This window comes from Siphateles boraxobius, unplaced genomic scaffold (assembly GCF_051911475.1).
Source record: "Siphateles boraxobius isolate OS27281-9 unplaced genomic scaffold, OSU_SipBor_1 34, whole genome shotgun sequence".
In the NCBI taxonomy this organism is placed as follows: domain Eukaryota; kingdom Metazoa; phylum Chordata; class Actinopteri; order Cypriniformes; family Leuciscidae; genus Siphateles; species Siphateles boraxobius.
The window spans coordinates 39640-63698 of NW_027508964.1; the positions used below are offsets into that span (position 1 = coordinate 39640).

Here is a 24059-nt window from a genome sequence, read left to right on the forward strand (position 1 = left end):
GGGACTAGCGTCCCGAGATAACAGCAGAAAGGCAGATGGGAAATAATTAGCATAGCTGATGTTCATAATGTTAATGCATTCGAACCGATTCAGCAGTATCAAAGGTTAAGCATTAAGTGAATGCTTGGTTAAAGAGATGCGTCTTTAATCTAGTTTTAAACTGGGACAGCGAGTCTGAGGCTCGTACAATATCAGGAAGGCTATTCCAGAGTTTAGGAGCTAAATGCGAGAACGCCCTCCCTCCTTTAGTGGACTTAGATATCCTAGGAATGACCAGAAGCCTCGAATTTAGTGATCTTAAAGAGCGCGATGGATTGTATGGCGATAGAAGGTCTGTTAAATACACAGGAGCTAAACCATTTAGGGCTTTATAGGTCAGTAGGAATACTTTGTAATTGATACGTAACTTAATAGGTAACCAGTGTAGAGATGATAAAATCGGTGTTATATGATCATATTTTCTTGATCTAGTAAGAACTCTAGCAGCTGCATTTTGCACTAACTGTAGCTTGTTAATTGAGGATGTAGGACAGCCAGCTAATAAAGCATTACAGTAATCTAGTCTCGAGGTCATGAAAGTATGAACTAACTTTTCTGCATCAGAAACAGATAGCATGTTGCGTAGCTTAGCAATGTTTCTAAGGTGGAAAAAGGCTGTTCTTGTAATATATGAAATATGATTTTCGAAAGTCAAGTTGCGGTCTAGTATAACACCCAGGTCTTTTACTGTAGTGGACAAAGTAACAGGACATCCTTCTAAATTAAAGTTGTATTGTAAGGGATTTTGTGGGTAGTTTTTTGGACCAATAAGTAGTACCTCCGTTTTATCTGAATTTAATAGCAGGAAATTACACGTCATCCAGCATTTTATATCATTTAGACACTCTGTCAATTTAGATAAGTTAGTGTTTTCATCTGGTCGTGATGAGATATATAATTGAGTGTCATCAGCATAACAGTGGAAATTAATTCCATGTTTTCTTATAATATTACCAAGTGGCAGCATATATATTGAGAATAGCAGAGGGCCTAACACCGATCCTTGCGGCACTCCATAGTCTACTGACGTTATCTTTGATTTTTCCCCATTTAGACAGACAAAATGGTAACGGTCTGATAAGTAAGATCTAAACCAGCTTAATGCCTGTCCCTGAACACCAGTGTAGTTTTGTAGTCGATCCAGGAGTATTTTATGATCGATAGTGTCGAACGCAGCGCTTAGATCGAGTAGAACTAGTATTGAGATACAGCCTTGGTCAGAAGCTAAAAGTAAATCATTTGTAATTTTAACTAGCGCAGTTTCTGTGCTATGATGCGGTCTGAATCCCGACTGGAATTTTTCATAGATATCATTTTCTTGTAAGAAAGAGCACAATTGAGCGGACACAATTTTTTCTAGTATTTTAGACATAAATGGAAGATTTGAGATGGGTCTGTAATTTGCTAAGTTATTTGGATCTAATTGCGGTTTCTTAATGAGAGGTTTTATTACTGCCAGCTTGAATATTTTTGGAACATGACCTAAAAATAAAGACGAGTTAATAATATTAAGAAGAGGCTCTTCGACTACAGGTAACACTTCTTTCAGTAGTTTAGTGGGTATTGGATCTAATAAACATGTTGTTGGTTTCGATGCAATGATAAGTTTATTTAGCTCTTTCTGTCCTATAGTTGTAAATCGGTGTAGTTGTTCTAGAGGGGCCATAATTGAGGCTGAATCATAAGACATCATAGAGGATTGTATATTTACAATTGTGTTTCGGATGCTTTCTATTTTCTCATTGAAGTAATTCATAAAATCATTACTACTATATTGTAATGGAATATTTTGCTCTGGTGATGTTTGTTTATTTGTTAGTCTAGCCACGGTGTTGAATAAAAACCTTGGATTATTTTGGTTATTTTCTATTAGTTTGCGGAGATGCTCAGCCCTTGCTGCTTTTAGAGCCTTTTTATAACGTGACATACTGTCTTTCCACGCGATTCTAAAGACCTCTAAATTAGTTTGTTTCCATTTACGCTCTAAGTTACGAGTTTCTCTCTTGATTGCATGCGTAGCACTGTTGTACCATGGTGCTTTAGTTTTCTCTCTTACCTTTTTTAATCTAATTGGTGCAACAATATCTAGTGTACTAGAGAACATGGTGCTCAAACTGCTAGTCATTTCCTCTAGTTCATCTGTTTGTTTGGGTGCACTGCGCAGCTGAGATAGATCAGGTAAGCTATTTGAGAATCTATCTATAGTGGTTGGAAGGATTGTTCTGCCTGGTCGATAACGTTGCGCAACGTGACAAATTTCAGCAGTACGTATTATACAAGTTACCATGTAATGATCAGTGAGATCATCACTTTGCGGTATAATATTTATATCAGTTGGATTGGTTCCATATGATATAATTAAATCTAGTGTATGATTTAGACGATGAGTGGGACCGCTGACGTTTTGCGTGACCCCAAAGGAGTTTAATAAATCTGTAAACGCAGTCCCTAACGCATCATTTGTATTATCTACGTGTATGTTAAAGTCTCCAACAATTATTGCTTTATCGACATTGACCAATAGATCTGAGAGAAAGTATGCAAACTCTTTTAGGAAATCAGCATAGGGCCCTGGAGGTCTATATAGGGTAGCCAAGGCTAGAGATAATATGGATTTGTTTCTTGCATCTAAGAGCGTAACATTTAGCACAAGTACTTCAAACGAATTAAACCTGTGACCTGTTTTCTGAGTAACATTAAGAATATCTCTATAGATTGTTGCAACCCCGCCGCCACGACCGATCAGACGGGGCTCATGCTTATAACAGTATCCTGGTGGAGTGGACTCATTTAGACCGAAATAATCATTTGGTTTAAGCCAGGTTTCAGTAAGGCAAAGTACATCGAAACTATTATCTGTGACCATTTCATTTACAATAACCGCCTTAGGTGTGAGCGATCTAATGTTTAGAAGACCTAGCTTTAGAAATTGTTTTTGTTCACTGATATTTAGATTTTCTGGTTTAATTACAATAAGATTTTTGCTAGATCCTACACTAGATTTATTGTTTGGCCTCACTAAGCGAGGAATAGACACAGTTTCTATATAATGTTCTACACTACTTATATCAATTAAGTTGGGACAGCAAAGACTGTGATTTGGACTTTGACTTACTAGTCATATGGTGTGTAACGTCTTGGAGATGTTGTCGGACAGAACAGCCGCTCCGATTCTGCTGGGGTGCAGGCCATCAGCACGGTAGAGCCTAGGTCGCTCCCAGAACAGATTCCAATTATTTACAAAGAGCAGTTTCTGTTCATTACACCATGACATTAACCATTCATTTAGAGCAAATAATCTACTGAACCTTTCTTGTCCTAGTCGGTACGTGGGAAGCGGTCCAGACACGATGATAGTTGCTTCAGGCGATGTGCTGCGAACCGTCTCGATCAGGCTTCTGTAGTCCTTCTTCAGAACCTCCGTCTGCCGCAGCCTGATGTCGTTCGTCCCGGCGTGTAGGACCACAGCTCCGACGCGCTCGTCACCGTTCAGGATCTCGGGAATCTGTGCGGCGACATCAAGAACACGAGCACCAGGAAAACAGTGAGTGCGCACCTTACGCTTACCTGAGGTAGCACGGACATGACGGACCATGGAAGTGCCGATGATCACGGCGGCGTCACGTTCCGGCTCGCGAAGAGGGGAGAAGCGGTTCCGGGTGGAGATCTCGAAGACCGGGAGGGGGGGGGAAGTCCTTGGTCTGGTCCTGGCTCGTGTCTTCCGCTGTGGGATCACCCAGGGTCCGTGGTGTTGCCTCGGTGCCGGAGTGAATGAAGGCAGAGATGATCGCGTCCTCCTGGGCAGAGAAACGCACGGAGTAGACGAAGTCGGAGTCAAAAAGTTACTAACCACTGACTTGTGAGCATCGGCGCGTGATGTTTCGAGCGTTGATCGCCGATCTCGCAGCTCGGCTTGCTTCACCAGCAGAACGCGGATCTGTTTCTCCACCGACTCCAGCTCCAATCGTACCGAAACCAGCTCGAATGTGTCCTCACCTGCACTCAGAGGTAACGTTAGACACACATCCGATATGTTCGCCATTATAACAGATGAACAGTAAATTAGTAGTGATACTACCAATATCACTACTAATTTAGGACTGAAATGATGGATATAACACGTATCCTTTCAGTCAAACGGGTGTAAAATGAGAGGGTCGATAGGCGCGAGGCCACGCGTGAAATGCTAGCGGGCTAAAGGCTAGTAGCCGAGATTCGGAAAGTTGGATCTAAGTAGCGATATCAAAGCAATCCGATTGTTTTTTATAAGGAATAGTGTCGAGGATAAGTTCACATGATATAAAAATAGAAAGTGCTTGTTTATAAATGAGTGGTAAAGAAGAAAATCAGCGATTAATGAATCAATTCGACGGAGCTCCAAACACAAACACAGATCGCACGCGCATGCGCATATGTTTTTCCAACAACGGACTATTTTCGGGATCTTTGGAGGACTGAGGAGATTGGAGCTTTAAATTTAATATCTAAATTTCTATAATTAATTATTTCACACCGACATAATGGGTTGTTCTGCAGCAGAGGCGCGTGCTTACGATTGATTCAGTGAGAGTGAGGGCGGGACCAGAGCGGGATGTTGATTTCGCGGCTTTACTTCCTGCTCACTACTGCGCATGTCTGGTCCCGAAATCGCAACTGCGCAGACTCAAGTCCCAAGATGTCAGCACCATATCGGGACAATGGCGGCTTCACTTCTCGCCAATGGAAGTGAACAAAGGGGCGTCGTCCATCTTTTTTTACAGTCTATGGTTTTAATTCTACAATATATGGTGTAAAAACGTCTGAGTGCTGCCCTCTTCAGGTTGAACGGTGGCTACTGCAGTTGAATTTTCCTATTGGAAGTTGTGGGACCCCGTGACATCAGAGGGTACCAGCTAACCACGCCCTCCCCTACAGAGAGATGAGTCTCAGGTGCACGCCCCCCTCCGCTGGGCTCCGCCCACTTTTCCAGCATTTTGCAAATATTGCCAGTGGGTGGAGTCAGGCTCTGACCAGGGGTTTAATGTTACCCTTTAAACTGCTTGATGATATCTTATAGTGTTTGCCATAGTCACAACAGAGTTTCCGCTTGCAACGACTGCTCATGATCATTTAAAATAGTTGGAGTATTTAGAGATCAGTGACACCTTTAAATGACACCTTAAATTTACAGTTAAGACACAGACCAGACACCACCATGACATAGCGATCATATCTTCTCTGGATTTAATCTGCCTCCAACGCAGAAAGAACAGACAAAATCTTTAACATGTTGAGAGCGAAATTCCTTCTGTGTGACGGAAAAGCTCACAATAGCTGGGCAGGTTTCCACCGATCTGAACCTCTGATATATCTTAGATACCTCTGAACATTCATTCATAACCTGAAATATCCCACCCAACAGACATTTTAAAGTTACAATGAACAACTAGTTAAAATGTAGTCAAAAATGAAGGCTAGTTGTGATTGAAGTATGTGATTTTTGGCAGGCCGGTCCCTGTAATGAGTTGTTTATGGATATGTGGATGTAAACAGGACTGCAGGAAGAGCATCCTGTCATTTCCCCGGTACTCATTGTCTACATACATATGTATTCTACATTATTGTTATATATAGATACACAGGGTTGGGGTCAGTAGGATTTTTTAAAGACATTAATACTTTTATTCAGCAAAGATCCATAATTTTTTAATTTATTTCTAACTAGAAAGTATAGTTTGTTGGGACAAACAGTCACAAAAGACAGACTATACTCTAAAAAATGGGTTTGGGTCAAATGGACAAACCCAGCTGTTGGGTTAAATTTTTAAATTACATTTTTATTACAAACTTTTGGGTTTGTCCATATTTGACCCAAGGTTGGGTTAAAACAACCCAGCTTTTTTTAGAGTGACTCTCCTCCGCCTGCTGACCTAACGCATCTAGCGAGATGTCTTGTGGCTATCAGAGCAAAAACGAAAGCTGATGCTCTCTGTGTGTTTTTCCGTCATCTTCTGTGTGTTCATATGTACATTTTGTGAGCTTATTTCATCAATTAGATCGAGAGATCTGAAAAATCCCATGCATTTACCCGCCCATAGATTCTCCCCTCGAAGAAATCAAGACAGAAGTGGTCGGAAGTGGACAAAAGAGATGGATTAAAACACCAGGTGTAAATGGGTATGTGTATCCCTTGCCTACTTGTGATGCGATCGACCAAAGCGCATCTTAATACCAGGTGTAAACAGGGCCACTAACAAGTTGCTAGCATGTTTTAATATCTTGTTATCTTTTAACACATTGCTAGCATGTTGGTAGAATGTTTTACCACATTGTTAGTTTGAATTACCATGCTGCTAACATGAATTACCATGTTGCTAACACGAATTAACATATTGCTAGCATGTTTAGCACATTGATAGCATTAATTAGAATGTTGCTAGCATGTTTTAACATGTTGCTAGCATGAATTACCATGTTTTAACACATTGCTAACATGAATTAACACATTGCTAACATGAATTAGCATGTTGCTAACACAAATTAACATATTGCTAGCATGTTTAACACATCGCTAGCATTACTTAGAATGTTACTAGCATGTTTTAACATGTTGCTAGAATGAATTGCCAGGTTTTAACACATTGTAAACCTTAATTAGCACATTGCTAACATGAATTAGCATGTTGCTAGCATGAATTCTAGAGGAAGGCTAGGTCGCAAATTATCTATCTGTTGTAACGAACGCAGCATGCATTTCGAGACCAGATTTGAAGGTTTCAAATCGAAGCGATTTGGGACATCAGCCTTCGTCAAGCCATCCGCCTTCGGCCTGTGCCGCAATCAGCCTTCGAATGCAGATTTTGAAGGATACAGCCTCTGAACTGGGATGCAGCTACTGTTTACATTTAGTCTTAGAAGAAGAAGCTTAAATAGTAGATCAGATAATAAATGTGTTCTTTTGAACTTTATTTTCATCAAAGAATCCTGAAAAAATGTATCATGGTTTCCATGAAAGGCGCAGTGTGTGATTTTTAGCGGCATCTAGTGGTGAGGTTACGAATTGCAACCAACAGAAGTTACGGTGGCCGACAGGAAGTGATGTCATCGTCTGAGACAGCAGAGAGTAGCAGTTCAGCAATGAGGTTTCTTTACAAGGATAAATTAAGAAATTATGTTTACTTAATTATTCAGTAAAACTATATGTTATTGCGAATATTATTGTTACTTGTTCATCATGTGTCAGTGTTTTATTTGCTGAACTAAGCTTGCTTCCTTGCACGAAGAGCAACATAGTAACGAAACGCGTTTGTCCGTTTAGGGCCACCGTAGAAACATGTCGGCACATTTCAATGATCGGGAACCCGCGGTGTGTGTAGACAGAAACTGCTCATTCTAAGCTAATACAAATATAACGGTTCATTAAGTAAGGTCTTTATACACCACTGAAAACTTATTTTTCAAGGTAGTGAGGAAACGCGCTCTGTAGCGCTGTGTGTTCGCTGTCGGCTACGCTAGAAACATGACCACACAATATGTCGACCTCCATAGAAGGGGGAGCCCGCGGTTATGGAGATATAAATGTCTCATTCTAGGCTAATAAAAACATAACGGTTCATTATGCAAGATCTTTATACACCACTGAAAACTTCTTTTTCAAGGTAGTGAGGAAACGCGCTCTGTAGCGCTGTGTGTTCGCTGTCGGCTACGTTAGAAACATGACCACACAATATGTCGACCTCCATAGGAGGGGGCGCCCGCGGTTATGGAGATATAAATGTCTCATTCTAAGCTGAATCAGAAGAATCAGAATCAGATAGAGCTTTATTGCCAAGTGTGCTTGCCTTGCACACACAAGGAATTTTCCTTGGTACTGAAGCTTCCAGTGCACATATACAGATACAAATACAACAAGAAACCGTAATACAAATAGTAATACAAATTATACAAATAAAATTATTTAAAAAATGAAAATACTATAAAAATATATGGTCACAGTTGGGTTATGTCAGAATAAACATTTACAGATAATGAAAATATTTACAGTATTTTGTATAGTATGAATAAATATAAATATAAATATCACCTGAATTTTTAGGATATTGCACCGAACAGTGGGAGTATTGCACTTACAGGCATATGCCTTGGGAGATATGTTAACTAAGCTACTAAAAACATAACGGTTCATTATGCAAGGTCTTTAAACACCACTGAAAACATAGTTATGGATCTTATATTGCATTTCTGTAAATAGATCCTCAGAAATATTACACATTGCACCTTTAAAATATTAAGCAACAACTGATTTCAATGATAATAATCAGAAATGTTTAATGAACAGCAAATCAGCTAATTATTTCTGAAGGATCATGTGACACTGAAGACTGGAGTAATGATGCTGAAAATTCAGCTTTACCATCACAGGAATAAATTACATTTTAAAATATATTCTAATAGAAAACCATTATGTTAAATTGTAATAATATTTCACAATATTACTGACCTTGGTGAACAGTTTTTGGCCCTGGGTTTTGGTTCTGACTGAGCAGTGTTGGGGGTAACTTATTAGAAGTAACTTGAGTTACGTAATCAGATTACTTTTTCAAGTAACTAGTAAAGTAACGCATTACTTTTTCAATTTACAACAAAATATCTGAGTTACTTTTTCAAATAAGTAACGCTAGTTACTTTTTCACATTTATTGACTGACAGCTCTCCTGTCCCCATGTTGAGAGAAATAAAGTGAGGTGTTGTGTGCATTTGCATTGAACATGCATTTACTCATCTCACTTGCACAAAAACATTCAGTATTCCTCAAAATGAATAAAAACAGTCAAATGCAATCTCAGAATTTTGTGCAAAAGTTTTATAATTAACTATGTTAAATTACACAAATATACTTTATGTATTTAATCTCACTTTATTAACCAATGTCTTTGCTGCTGACCTACAATGATCTAATTCAACCATACTAATAAGCAAAAATGACTTTAGATTAGGTTTAGAAATAAGAGTGTTGAACTTCCTTCTCCTGTATCCTATTGTTATTTAATCAAGAACAGCAGCAGCTGAAAGGTTTGTTTGAGCGGCGCCCTCTACTGTACAGTAGTAAATATGCATTTCCTTCAGCCTTAGGCTTATTCATTTAACTTTTGATGTGAAAGGGCCTTAACAATTGGCAAAAATAGATTGTTTTAGCTGTTATTAAAAAACAAACAAACAAGCCCATGCAGGTGAGAAAAAGTAACGCAAAAGTAATGTAACGCATTACTTTCCATAAAAAGTAACTAAGTAACGTACTTAGTTACTTTTTTGGGGAGTAATGCAATATTGTAATGCATTACTTTTAAAAGTAACTTTCCCCAACACTTGTTCTGAGTGCAAGTGAATTACAGTAAATAGATTACATTTTCTGACTTGCTTTCTGCTTGTTTTAGATGTATACACATTTAGAGCTGTCATTCATATCCATTGCACCAAAGTTCAGTAAAGTTCAGGGTTTGTTCAAAATATACTAAGTTATAGATGCTTTAGCAACACTAATGTAAACACTAAAGTGCCACTTGTTTACCAGTCTTGGACTATGTGGATGTTATTTATATGCATGCCGCCTCGTCCACGCTGCATACACTCGACACAGTCTATCATGGTGCATTACGGTTTATTACTAATGCCAAGTCACGCACTCATCACTGTCGTCTTTATTATTTATGAAGTCATTAATGGTAATTTACATAGTTATCTTTCTAGTTTGTTGACCTGGAATCATTCCATTTACAATCTCCGCTCCGTTAACATTCTGACTCTAAATATCCCACGTAACCCATATAAATATCCCATAACAACTGAATTTGGTGAGACTGCTTTTAGTTACGCTGCTCCTTGGTGTTGGAATTTGCTCCAAAAAGTATTGAAGCTTTCTGTTTTTATCTCACTTGAACATTTTAAACAATTACTTAAATGCTCCAAATTTAAACAATGCACATGTTTTCAATGACCCCTTTTATGTCATTCTTAAATTGCTTTACATGTAGGCCTACTGTAAATCTGTTTTGTTTGTTGTGTTTGTTATTGTGATTCTGTGAAATTTATGCAAAACAATTTATGCCCCAGGTCTCCCAGGGTTTCTGCAGGTTTCACAAAGTCAAATTTAAGACTTTTTAAGACCTTTTTAAGACAATTATTAATGAAATTTAAAGCTCCAGTAGGTAACTTTTGTAAACAAATATTTGTTAAAATTGTCATTATGTCCTGACAGTAGAATATGAGACAGATAATCTGTGAAAAAAATCAAGCCCCTCTGGCTCCTCCCTGTGGTCCTATTGCCATTTGCAGAAATACACCGCTCCCGGTCAGAAACAACCAGAGCCAGGAGAAATGTCTTAGCAGTGTCAATCACGCTCGTGTACGCGCTGATCACCCCTCTCTTGCACAGCGTGAGCGCGTACCGTCGTTCGTGACTCTCCTGTTCGAACTCGTTCATCCAAATGAACGAATCTTTTTTCGAGTCATTTCGTTAATTCAACGAACGAAATGACTCGAAAAAAGATTTGTTTATTTTGATGAACGAGTTCGAACAGGATCACGAACGTGCGTCACAGAACAGAGCAAGGCGAGCATTTGTGCTTATAAAACTTAAAGTTTTTTATTTATTTTTGAAATGACCGATCGTTTCGCAAGATAAGACCCTTATTCATCGTCTGGTATCGTTTAAAGCCCTTTGAAGCTGCACTGAAACTGTCATTTGGTCCTTGAAACGTTTGTGTCCTATTGAAGTCCATTATATGGAGAAAAAGCCTGGAATGTTTTCATCAAAAACCTTCATTTCTTTTCGACTGAAGAAAGAAAGACATGGACATCTTGGATGACATGGGGGTGAGTAAATTATCAGCAAAAGTTTTTTTAAAAGTGAACTAATCCTTTAACGTTATCTTACTAGCTATTTATAACTTATAGAAAGAGTGCAACGTTATAATGTTACATGTATTGCAAAATACATAATGATTTGAGGACCAAGTTATAGTCAAAGTATGGGCAGGCCATAGTCAACTTAAAGCATATTGTTGATGTTTCGTCCCTATTAGTGAATGTTCCATAACTGTTTATAATCCGCCGTCATCGGTGGTCCTGCTTACTAGTCTGCGCGTTCACGGCAGGCTCCGCTGTGGGGGAGGAGCTGTGGAGGGAGGAGCTGTGGAGGGAGGAGCTGTGGGGGAGGAGCTGTGGGGGAGGAGCTGTGGGGGAGGAGCTGTGGGGGAGGAGCTGTGGGGGAGGAGCTGTGGGGGGAGGAGCTGTGGAGGGAGGAGCTGTGGAGGGAGGAGCTGTGGGGGAGGAGCTGTGGAGGGAGGAGCTGTGGGGGAGGAGCTGTGGGGGAGGAGCTGTGGGGGGAGGAGCTGTGGGGGAGGAGCTGTGGGGGGAGGAGCTGTGGAGGGAGGAGCTGTGGGGGGAGGAGCTGTGGAGGGAGGAGCTGTGGGGGGAGGAGCTGTGGAGGTAGGAGCTGTGGGGGGAGGAGCTGTGGAGGGAGGAGCTGTGGGGGAGGAGCTGTGGGTGGAGGAGTTGTGGAGGGAGGAGCTGTGGAGGGAGGAGCTGTGGGGGGAGGAGCTGATGTGGGGGAGGAGCTGTGGGGGGAGGAGCTGTGGGTGGAGGAGCTGTGGAGGGAGGAGCTGTGGAGGGAGGAGCTGTGGGGGGAGGAGCTGTGGAGGGAGGAGCTGTGGGGGGAGGAGCTGTGGAGGGAGGAGCTGTGGGTGGAGGAGCTGTGGAGGGAGGAGCTGTGGAGGGAGGAGCTGTGGGGGAGGAGCTGTGGAGGGAGGAGCTGTGGAGGGAGGAGCTGTGGGGGGAGGAGCTGTGGAGGGAGGAGCTGTGGAGGAGGAGCTGTGGGTGGAGGAGTTGTGGAGGGAGGAGCTGTGGAGGGAGGAGCTGTGGGGAGAGGAGCTGTGGGGGGAGGAGCTGATGTGGGGGAGGAGCTGTGGGTGGAGGAGCTGTGGAGGGAGGAGCTGTGGGGGGAGGAGCTGTGGGGGGAGGAGCTGTGGAGGGAGGAGCTGTGGGTGGAGGAGCTGTGGAGGGAGGAGCTGTGGAGGGAGGAGCTGTGGGGGAGGAGCTGTGGAGGGAGGAGCTGTGGAGGGAGGAGCTGTGGGGGGAGGAGCTGTGGGGGGAGGAGCTGTGGGTGGAGGAGCTGTGGGGGAGGAGCTGTGGGTGGAGGAGCTGTGGGGGAGGAGCTTTGGGGGGAGGAGCTGTGGGGGGAGGAGCTGTGGGGGAGGAGCTGTGGAGGGAGGAGCTGTGGAGGGAGGAGCTGTGGGTGGAGGAGCTGTGGAGGGAGGAGCTGTGGGGGAGGAGCTGTGGGTGGAGGAGCTGTGGAGGGAGGAGCTGTGGGGGGAGGAGCTGTGGAGGGAGGAGCTGTGGGGGGAGGAGCTGTGGGTGGAGGAGCTGTGGGGGGAGGAGCTGTGGGGGAGGAGCTGTGGGGGGAGGAGCTTTGGTGGGAGGAGCTGTGGGGGGAGGAGCTGTGGGGGGAGGAGCTGTGGGGGGAGGAGCTGTGGAGGGAGGAGCTGTGGGGGAGGAGCTGTGGAGGGAGGAGCTGTGGGGGAGGAGCTGTGGGGGAGGAGCTGTGGGGGGAGGAGCTGTGGGGGGAGGAGCTGTGGGGGGAGGAGCTGTGGAGGTAGGAGCTGTGGGGGGAGGAGCTGTGGAGGGAGGAGCTGTGGAGGGAGGAGCTTTGGAGGGAGGAGCTGTGGAGGGAGGAGCTGTGGGTGGAGGAGCTGTGGAGGTAGGAGCTGTGGGGGGAGGAGCTGTGGGGGGAGGAGCTGTGGAGGGAGGAGCTGTGGGTGGAGGAGCTGTGGAGGGAGGAGCTGTGGGGGGAGGAGCTGTGGAGGGAGGAGCTGTGGGGGGAGGAGCTGTGGAGGGAGGAGCTGTGGGGGGAGGAGCTGTGGAGGGAGGAGCTGTGGAGCTGTGGAGGGAGGAGCTGTGGGGCCGGAGCTGTGGAGGTAGGAGCTGTGGGGGGAGGAGCTGTGGGGGGAGGAGCTGTGGAGGGAGGAGCTGTGGGTGGAGGAGCTGTGGAGGGAGGAGCTGTGGGGGGAGGAGCTGTGGAGGGAGGAGCTGTGGGGGGAGGAGCTGTGGAGGGAGGAGCTGTGGGGGGAGGAGCTGTGGAGGGAGGAGCTGTGGGGGGAGGAGCTGTGGAGGGAGGAGCTGTGGAGCTGTGGAGGGAGGAGCTGTGGGGCCGGAGCTGTGGGGGGTGTAGCTGTGGAGGGAGGAGCTGTGGGGAGGAGCTGTGGAGGGAGGAGCTGTGGGGGGAGGAGCTGTGGGGGGAGGAGCTGTGGGGGGAGGAGCTGTAGCGCAGCAGAGAGCAAGGGGGTTGGACCTGTAGGTTGTGCTTGTTCAAATTTTCAGGCTAAGTCAACACTTTCTCAAAACTCCCTACTGCAGCTTTAAGACCTATATCTCGAAATAAAATAAAAACGTACAAAGCAGAGTCTAAAAATTACTTGCAAAGTAAATTAATTTATTCAGACTGTACTGCAGACAGATGCATTTTTGAACTACAGAAAAAAAACATACAAACATCTTGACGTGAGTTTGCGGATGCGTGAGTGCGCACTACAGATCTCAGCTCTACAACGAACGGAACAAATAAATAAAAAACATCCCGAAGCGCTTCGGGAGCATTTCAATGAGATTTACATGGACGTAGGAAAATTAAGACCTGTTTAAAATGATTTAAGACCTAGAACACAATACTTCAGCAAATTTAAGACTTTTAAGGTCTTAAATTGTGATTTAGAAATTTTAGACTTTTTTTTTAGACTTTTTAAGACCCCGCGGAAACCCTGCTTGTAGCTAAAAGAGATTTGAATATCTCAACGGGACATCACCTGGTAAAATAAGGGATGAATTAAAAAAATACATAAATGTATAGTAATTTTCAAATGGGAACTTAAGAAGCAAATACAAGGGCATAAATGTATTTGTTTCGGGATCTACAGTGATGAAATAACTCTCGCTTCCCCTTTTGTTCATGGCAGTTAATCAGTGACTGTCAGTCTGGGTTAAACCACAAGCTATGCAGAGCAGACCTAACAACATTAATCAGCAAATCAGGAAAGAAACCCTGACAACTGAAGCGAGCAGCATTCTTTCAACATTGTGCGGCCCGAGGAATGCCATCGCCCTCAGCTGTGTTTCACTGATCTTTACGAAGCGGCCTGGAGGTGTATACTTTGAAATCTGTGCCGTTAATGATTTGTATCTTTGAACAGTGTCATGTTAGATGTTAATGATGTTGATGAGGAGCAGCTCGTTCAGCCCACATGCAGCTAATGAGATCTGTTTCATGATGACATATATTTTAACGTCACAAACTCAGATGAGCAATCAAATTCTTACAAAACCAAATTATCAGAGATTTGCTATCTCTTATCTAACTTTTTTTTATTCAAAATTAACAAAATTTAAATAACGAGTCCATAGATCATAAATCGTTCTTCCAAAATGGGGGTTTGTCTTACCCTGATTCACTATTATATTTGTTTATATTTTAGACCTTTTGGGATGGTTTTCGTGGGAAATTGTTCATTCGTCACTCGCCTTTGCGCATCTCATCATATACAGAGAAAACTTTTTTGATGCTTGTACATTTGTTTGCATGCTTAATACATTGCTTGCATGAATTAGCATGTTGCAAGCATTTTCCACATGTTACTAGCATAGATTAGCATGTTGCTAGCATTTCTAACCAAAACACTAACATCTTGCTAGCATGTTTTAACACATTGCTACTATGTTTGAACATGTTGTTACACTGAAAAAATTTTGGAGTAGGATTTACTTGAAAAAAGCTAGGCAACTTTTTCCACTCAGAAAATGCTAGTAAATTTACAAAGATTTGCCAAGTAAAAACCTAAACATATTCATCAGTAGCTTTAATTAGAAATCTTTAATTTAAAATTTACTTGGAATGTGGAATTAAGTAAACTTTACTTAACCTAGTTAAGTGAAAGTAACAAAGAAAATAAGTCATTTTTAACTTGGCTAGTAAAAGGTTGATTAATATCAATTTAGTTGAAATTTCCTTTGTATTACATTTCACTCGAAAAATTTTATTGAATTATACCAATCATTTATAGTATGTGTTTTACTTAGAGTATCTAAGTAATTTATACTTCATCATGTCAGATGTTAAGCATGATGTGAATGCAAAGACCTCAATACTTGGTAGACAATACACAATGACGCTAACATTTGATGGATCGTTTTTGTGTTTGAATGTTTCATTTTGAGCAGAAAATTTACTCGAAATGTCACAAAATGGCAAGTTACTAAATCCTGACCACAAAAGCAATGATAAAACAGTGTAAATACTGCTGGAAACCAGTGAAAAATGAACCTCATTAATTATTCAAGGTCCAGTGCATGATGGGAACCCCCAGTGTCAGAAAAGTTGAGTAATTTTTACTTAATTTTATTGAGTTGATATTTACGCTTTCATTTCTACTCGCTTGAATTAAGTACTGATATGGAATTTACTTAGTTTTTTTTAATTCTTGCCTGAACTAACGTTTTCTTGTAAATTACATTGGTTTTTTTCAGTAGTATTTACCTTACCAAAAAATCTATTTTTACAGTGTAGTATGTTTTTGTTGCAAGAAATGTTTTAACATATTGTTTGAATGAATTACCATGATTTAATTGCTAGCATGAATTAGCATATTGTTATCATGTTTTAACACATTGATTGCATGCGTATGTCATCGTATTTGTGAGAATATAAAAATGGGGTGAGCAATAAAATGTTTGTAAAACAGGATTCCTGGTGCTATATAAAGAAGAAGATACATAATGTATTAGTTTGGAGCATAAAGAGCATTTTAAAATAGATGTTGTCTTCTTAAATGGAGACAAATGGGAACTATAAAGCTTGCTGCACATCCAAAGTGAGATAAAATCTCTGTCCTGTTTTGTCTGCATGCAGGCTTAGACACGACCCACTACAAACGTGGCACACAGAAGAGAGAGAGACGAGAGACAGGCCGGGTGGGGGTGGAAGTAGAAAAAACATTTGTCTTACAGATGAAACTAGTCTTTTACAGTTACGTTTATAATACTCTCCTATTAAATACAAATACTAAAACAATAGGCCTACTGACAGAGTTTAGACTAAATTACATTTTGCTTCTTGCTAGAATATTTGGAATCCCACTTTACATTAAGTGGATTTAACTACTCTGTACTAAAATTGAAATTAATAATTTGATACAATGGACTTATTGTGTACACACATGTTTTTACATTGTACTTATATTTTGAAAATACCTGCATGTAATTACAGCTGTAATTCATTTATGTAATTACACTGTTGTAATTAAGTACTTAAAACCACGTAATACAAAGTGGGACTGAATATTTAAATCTGATGTCCACATTTCTGTATTGCATCCACCTTTTTTTTCCATATTCACCATTTTCCCAGCACTTTAAGTTTCTTTTATAGTCATTGTGTGAGCAGGAAAAGGGTCAGTTCCTGCTGCCTTTAGGACCTTGAGGAGAGAGTCCAGTTCCCACAGTAACTGGATCTGGGGGAGGTCTCACAGAACACAGGAACCATTATAATACTCCTTTCCCAACTTCCAGAAGTTTCTTTTCCAGACTATAAAGTCTGCATGAAGGATTTGATGTCCGGGGAAGCCAACAGATCCGAGGGGTTGCAAAAGTTTTCAGGAGCTCTGAGAGGTGAGTAATAGATGCCATTATAGTTTTGCATTCAGGCTTCATCAACAGCATGAAAAATTAAAAAAATGTGCTGTATTCCATAACAGAATCCTTCTTTCAAAATGTTGAAATGTTTGCAAGAGACGTTGATAGTTTTACTCAAAGATAAGTGTTCATAATCTGCCAAGTGCTTTGATTAACTGTGTTTGTGTGGCTTTATACGTATAACAGTCCAACATTGCTCCTTCACGCTCTGACTCGCACATATTGGCGTGATAAAAGTGCATTTTGCATAGCTGAAGGCAACATTTTGGGCTGTTCATGCGGTAAGGGTGGGGAAAAGCTGCAGAAACTATAACATGTCTGAAGTCTGATGTTCACACACTAGTGAAACTTCCTGCCATCCTGGCATTCCTGATTGGATAACGGTCATCCAGCGTAAAATGACTCCGGGAGCCGTGAAATCTGAATATGTGGCTTTTTCTCCAGTGAATATATATTTGATTCTTGGGGAAATGTGATATTATACATGACACGTTCAAAAGGTTTTGATTTTTTTTTTTGTTACGTTTATTTAGCAAGGATGCATTCAATTGATCAAAAGTGTCAGTAAAGACATTTAAAATGTTACAAAAGATTTATATTTTAAATAATGATATATTAAGCAACACAACTGTTCTCAACATGGTTAATAATACGTTTCTTATGCAGCAAATTGGCAGATTAGAACGAGAGTAGAGTAATTATGCTGAAAGTTCAGCTTTGTCATCACAGGAATAAATAATATTTAAAAAAATATTAATTTAGAAAACAGTGGAGGTAGAGTAAACATTCCTATTGATATCTTCTTTCGTGTTCCCCAAGGAATATTTCTCATTTATAAGCAAAAATGTGTTGTGATGAAGGATCTCAGATCTTAAGAGCTTAGTGAGGTTCAGTGTTCACGTGGCAGTTATGTAACATATCATGTTTGCTGGACTTCCTTTAGCATTGCAGGCCTGTCATTAAAAGGCAATGGAAATTACAGCGTGAAAGTACAGCTTTGATATCTCTTGGCACTATCCTCTCAGTTCTGTGGTCAGGAACTAAAACTTTCCACAGCTCTCGACATATAGAAAATATTATTTTATTATTATAATTTATTTATTTAAAAGGGACAGTGCATATTAATGGACATCTTAGCTTTTCAGCAATGTAAATATGCCAGAATTAGCCCAAAGGCTATTTTATATCTATAGTCTCCCGTCAGGTCATCACAGTACAAAGTAACAGCTAAACATTGAAATTGAATACGATACAACAACATTTAAAAGACGCCACAATTTTCAACAACATATTATAAAAGACACCACAGTTAGCAGACAGGGATTATGTAATTTAAGGTGCTGTTTATGCAGTAAAGCGCCATTCTATGAAATAATGTTCAGTTTAATTTAGTTTGAGAGCGGTTTTGTGCAGGAGAGTGCTATATTGTGTATACAATACAACAGTGAACAAACCCATACACATAAAATACTACAAAGTCCGTTACTAGTCACAAATTTGACGTGAAACAATCAACATTGCCTCGCGGCAGCGGGTAACTTATTCCAGATCTCCGACCCCTTAATTAACAATATTGTCAGTATTGTCAGTCATTTTGGTGCCCTAAGCATAATTCCTTTATTATACTTTATATATATAAATATATATATATAGTTTAACTTTTTAACGTGCAATCCAATGGACCACTGAGGTGGCGGCGGCACCATTGTTACTTTCTAGAGCAATTAAATACTCTTGTTCCACATGTTGTATTATATACATCCCTAAAAAGTGCCTAATAATATTTCTATACTGGAATAATATCGGCATTATAATTATTATGACTATGATATGATGATTGAGCTTTCATTAGGCTATTTTTGGTGCCCTACGCACAGCGCGTGATGGCGCTGCATATTGTCCAAATGTTGTACGTCTGTAAGGCACCGTACCAAATAATCTCATGTAAAAATGAACTTTGCAATTAACTGACTTGTTTGTTACTCTCACAGGCTGTAAACTTACCAGCTCTAAAATCATGTTGGTGTCAAGCGTGGTTCTCCTGTGCCTGTTGGCCACCGTGAGCGCAGACAAGACCCTCAGCAGCCATGCCACCATGTTGGCAGACAACAGCGCCACTTTGGCCTTCAACCTGTACCAGAACATGGCAAAGGAGAAGGACCTCGAGAACATCCTGATTTCCCCCGTGGTAGTGGCCTCCTCACTGGGTTTGGTGGCTCTCGGAGGGAAATCCAACACTGCTTCTCAGGTCAAAGCCGTCCTGAGCGCCACTGCGGTGAAGGATGAGCTGCTACACTCCGGGCTGTCTGAGCTTCTCACCGAGGTCAGTAACTCAACGGCACGTAACGTCACCTGGAAGATCAGCAACCGGTTCTACGGGCCCAGCTCTGTTAGCTTCGTTGACGGCTTTCTGAAGAGCAGCAAGAAGCATTATAACTACGACCACTCCAAAATAAACTTCCGTGACAAGCGCAGCGCGGTCAAAGCCATCAACGACTGGGCATCGAAGTCCACCGACGGAAAGCTGCCAGAAGTGACCAAAGATGTGGAGAAGACAGATGGAGCCATGATCATCAACGCCATGTTTTATAAACGTAAGACTTGATCACTTTACGAATGAGAAGCAATTTGTAGAATCTTTAAAAAAAACTAAAATGAGACTGTTTTCTCTCCAGCACACTGGGATGAGCAGTTCCATCATAAGATGGTCGACAATCGTGGTTTCTTAGTGCATCGCTCCTACACTGTCTCCGTACCCATGATGCATCGCACAGGTGAGCTCGTGGTTAAAGCAGATAATGGCCGTTTCTCAAAACCAAGAATGCAAAGAACGGACTTGTGTTCTTGGGGAGAACGCTCTTGCTAGTTGTTCTGGGAAGAATGAACTTACAAGGTGACGAGCACACAGAACGCTGCTGACAGTTTGAGGCGATGTGTTCTTGCTGGTATTGCGCAATACCCCAGCACAGCGCCGTCTTCAGTACGCAAACATAACAAGAATTATTGATGATAACTGCCAGGTTTTTAGCATGACTGGCCGGTTGGCTCGCTAGCTACACCCGCGTGCGCTTATTGAGAAACGGCCAATGATCCTGAAACACAGCTTAGTGGTAAAAAGTACATTACGGAGGATTTTTCATTAGAAATTAATTATTGTACAGTTACACTATAGTTAGATTTTATACAGTTTTTGTCACTTTTTGTTTTGATAGAAATAAATCTTTACTTTTAGTCAATATTTAGTCATGTCATATTCTTTAATTGCAGTCAATAAAATCGCGTGTAATTTGTCAACAGAAGGAAGAAAAATCTTACAAGAAAAAAATAAATATAATAAATTAAAATATATCAACATTTAATGTTGATATATTTGTTTTTTGTGTTTTGACGAATATTCTTTAAATTTAGTCAATATTTTGTCATGTCATATTGTTTAGTTTTAGTCAATTTTTCTAAAATGGCATGTCATTTTAGTCAATGAAAATAATATATTAAATATATTATATATTTTAAAAATATCAACTTTTAATGTTGTTAAACATTGATATATTTTCTAAATACTGTATATAGAATGTAAAATACTACATATTTATATATAATACATAACATTTGAATATTAAGTTTAAAACCCTTTTGTTAAATGGCATAACAAAGAAAGGAAAAATTTTTATAGGAAAAAATGTGTTTTTGTGTTTGACGAAAATAACCCTTAACTTCATTCAATATTTCATCATGTCATATTCTTTAATTTTGGTCCGTTTATTTGAACGAAACAGCATGTAATTTAAGTCAACGATAAAAATATTTTAGTGTACAATTTAAAAAATATATATATATCACCATTTTGTTATAGATATATTTTTATAATATATAAAATATTTATCATATATATATAATTATTTCAATATTTAGTTAGATAAAAAAAAAAAAAAGGCCAGTACATAGAAGAAGAAAAAATATGTTTTCAACCTTACCTTGAGTCAATCATATCCATAACTGCTGTTTGATTTTGCGAGATTGCATTTTTTACACATTCGTTTATGCTGTCTTTCAGGCATTTATGGCTTCTTTGACGACACAAGCAACAAGCTTTTAGTTCTGAACATGCCGCTGGCCCATAAGTTGTCATCTGTGGTGTTCATCATGCCGTACCATGTAGAAGCTCTGGAAAGAGTGGAGAAACTGTTAACACGTCAACAACTGAACACCTGGATGGGGAAGCTGGAAGAGAGGGCGGTTGCGGTGTCGCTGCCGAAGGTCAGCATGGAGGTCAGCCACAACCTGCAGGTACGAACAGTCTTTCAGCAAGTGTTTGTTATAAACTCACCCTTGAATTCAGTTCCTTATATCAGTGGTTCCCAACCTGTTTTTCCTGAGACCCCCTTTTTCCCAAGAAAATATTTTAGGGCCCCCCTTAACATTTAATGATATTGTCGATCTCATAAGCTTGGAGCTAAACAACAGTATGTTTATTACTATAACCAGATAAGTTTATGCACCAATAATAGCGTATAATATTGGAAATACTATAACGAAAACATCAGTAGGCCGTTTGTAATTTAAAAACGTAAGCCTAGGAGTAGTCTATTAATTGGCCCTATTTGAAATGCAATAACAAAAATATCAGTAGGCTATTCAAACTGAAACTAATATAGGCTATTACAAAATGACTGGTGCAGGGCCGGCCCGAGGCATAAGCGAACTAAGCGGCTGCTTGGGGCCCCTTGGCCACCAGGGGGCCCCCCAATCCAGTCGAAAATCGAAAATAAATTTTAGATGACTTAAACAAGTGACATAAATGAATGAATTACTAGGAATGAATGAATGAATGAATGAATAATTAAAGACAAGTAAATTCTGATTTCATGATCAATATTCCTGCCTACAACGGCTGCTGGGTTTGCCAGCGTTTAAGTCATGCGCATCTAGACACCTCGCGCGTGCATAGACAATTCGTGCGCAACTGTGCATAGTCACGGTAATGTTAAGCCATGTCACAAAAAGGACGTATCCCTCTGGTGCCGAAAATAGAAAGACAAAAATGACAGAGGAGGGCACAAAAAGAGCAAGATAAAAGTATGTTTGCATGATTATTTACAGTGTGTTTTGTGCAGCAATTGACCCATTCCTATCTACGGCAAGCCCCGAGGGGAAAAATACATTGCATACACACATATACAACGAGCGCCAGTACATCATTACCGGTATTATAGTGACAAGCTTTGTTGGATTCTGTCATGTACAATCCAACAAAGTCTGTTACAATAATAAAAAAAAAAAAAAAAAAAAAAAAGATTTTGAGGACAGTTACACTGTATTGAGACAGTTGAGAAATAATAATATTTTCACAGTTTTCAACAATAATTGTCATTGTTGAACCCTTGCTCTTATTATGTTTCTGATTTCTCCGTTTTGTCATTATTTTAGCAAATAATTTATATGATATGTTTTGAGACAGTTTGTTTTAAGAAGTTTCAGAGAGTTAGTAAAAGAGTAAAGTAAAAGTTAAACCTTTTTTATTTAAGTAGGCTATCTATTTTTTTATTAAGTTTTATTTTGTATTAATAAGACATAACCTCACTGTATTAATTTATAATGTATCATTATTGCGTGGTATTTGTGTCAATAATCGTCAAGCACAGGTGACTCCGCGTAGTGGGAGGGGGCCCCAAAATCTAATTCTGATTAGGGCCCCCAAAAGGCTCGGGCCGGCTCTGGACTGGTGTCTGGGACCTCAATACTTACATGTTGTTTGTGAGGCTTTATCAATCAGTGTGAGGATTGCGTCATTATGTCTATGACGAGCCACGCAGGCACTGGGTTACACCGCAGCGGTGCGACCCGAACCAGTGTAAAGTAGTCCCAATATAAACACTTATTATAGGTGTACCATAGTGACTCAGGATAAGACAAAAACACGGTTTGGAAAATTCATGATGTACTCGCTCATTATATAAATTTAGTCAATTTTGAACACAAAAAGTTACGGACTGCTCCTTTAATGCTCACTGTTCAACACTTTTCAAAATATGACGTGACCCCCCCAAAGAGCTCGCTGACGCCCCCGAGTGGGCCGAGACCCCCTGTTGGGAACCGATGCCTCGTATAACATCATGCTGTCTTGCAGAAAAATCTTGCTGAGCTGGGTCTGACCGAAGCTGTGGACAAAGCCAAAGCAGATCTGTCCAACATCTCAGGGAAGAAAGACCTCTACCTGTCCAACGTGTTCCATGCGTCCGCCATGGAGTGGGACACAGTGGGAAATCCACCCGATACTAGCATCTTCGGGACCGACAAGCTCAAAAACCCCAAACTCTTCTACGCTGACCATCCCTTCATCTTCCTGGTGAAGGACAACAAGACAAACTCCATTCTTTTCATGGGCAGACTGGTCCGACCGAAGGGTGAAAAAATGAGGGATGAATTGTAGGATGTTAATTTAAATGTGAGTGAATGTGGTTAATGAGTGTGTGTGTGTGAGAGAGTGTGTGTAAATGGTACACCTGAGTTCGTTCCATTAGATCAGTGGACCAGCATGTGCTATCCGTTACGTTTACTTTTGAAAATTGAGTTTTCGGTGCCTCATAATGTTTTATGTTATAAACCTATGCAAGTGCACTAGACAAAGTATCATAAAATGTACACCTGAATAGGTTTCTGAGAAGTGCAGCATGCTTATATTAAGTATGATCTCTATAAAATTTGTTTTAAATCCACACGAACAGCATTTTTGCTCAGGGGGTTTTCTTTTTTTATTTGCATTTGAGCGAATAACTCTATCTCGAGTGTTTGACTTCCGAAAAAGTCCACTCCATGCTGTAACATTCCTCTCAGAAGTGCACACTTGTGTCTGCACTGAATACTGCGTCTGCACTAGATAGCATGTGATACGAGTCCACGTCTATGCCATTTTAAAGCTTGTATTCACATTGTACCAAAACACGGTTGTCTGAAAAGTTGTATTGTTCCTTGATTTTTCAATAAAATCAGCATCACTGAGAACATATGTGGGTTTTTATGTATGCCGTACTTCTTTTAAGGTCAAAGCAAGTTTGTGGTTAAGGTCAGAAATGCATACCACACTTATTATTTCTGAAGTATACAGTATGTATGAAGTGTGCAGTATGCAGATTTTAGTGGCATTTGCCAAAATATAAAGTATACAATATAGCTTGAGTTGAATAGAGTATACAATAGAGTTGAATACTACAAGTATATCCCATAATGCATTGCACTTGACCTGACTTTTAATTCCTGTGTGATGAATGAATTGGAAATAATGGCTGCATCCGAAATCACATACTTCC

At 40.6% G+C, this 24059-nt stretch overlaps 1 protein-coding gene across 1 annotated transcript; it reads left to right on the forward strand.

Moving 5' to 3' along the window:
* Window positions 1-16538: 16538 nt before the first annotated feature.
* On the forward strand, window positions 16539-23754 carry serpinh1a (serpin peptidase inhibitor, clade H (heat shock protein 47), member 1a). Its single transcript, XM_077195643.1, has 5 exons — window positions 16539-16728; window positions 18744-19346; window positions 19428-19526; window positions 20807-21039; window positions 22880-23754. The coding sequence occupies exons 1-5, from the start codon at window positions 16659-16661 to the stop codon at window positions 23180-23182; spliced, it is 1308 nt and encodes a 435-aa protein (XP_077051758.1). The 5' UTR covers window positions 16539-16658; the 3' UTR covers window positions 23183-23754.
* The last annotated feature ends 305 nt before the right edge of the window (window positions 23755-24059 follow it).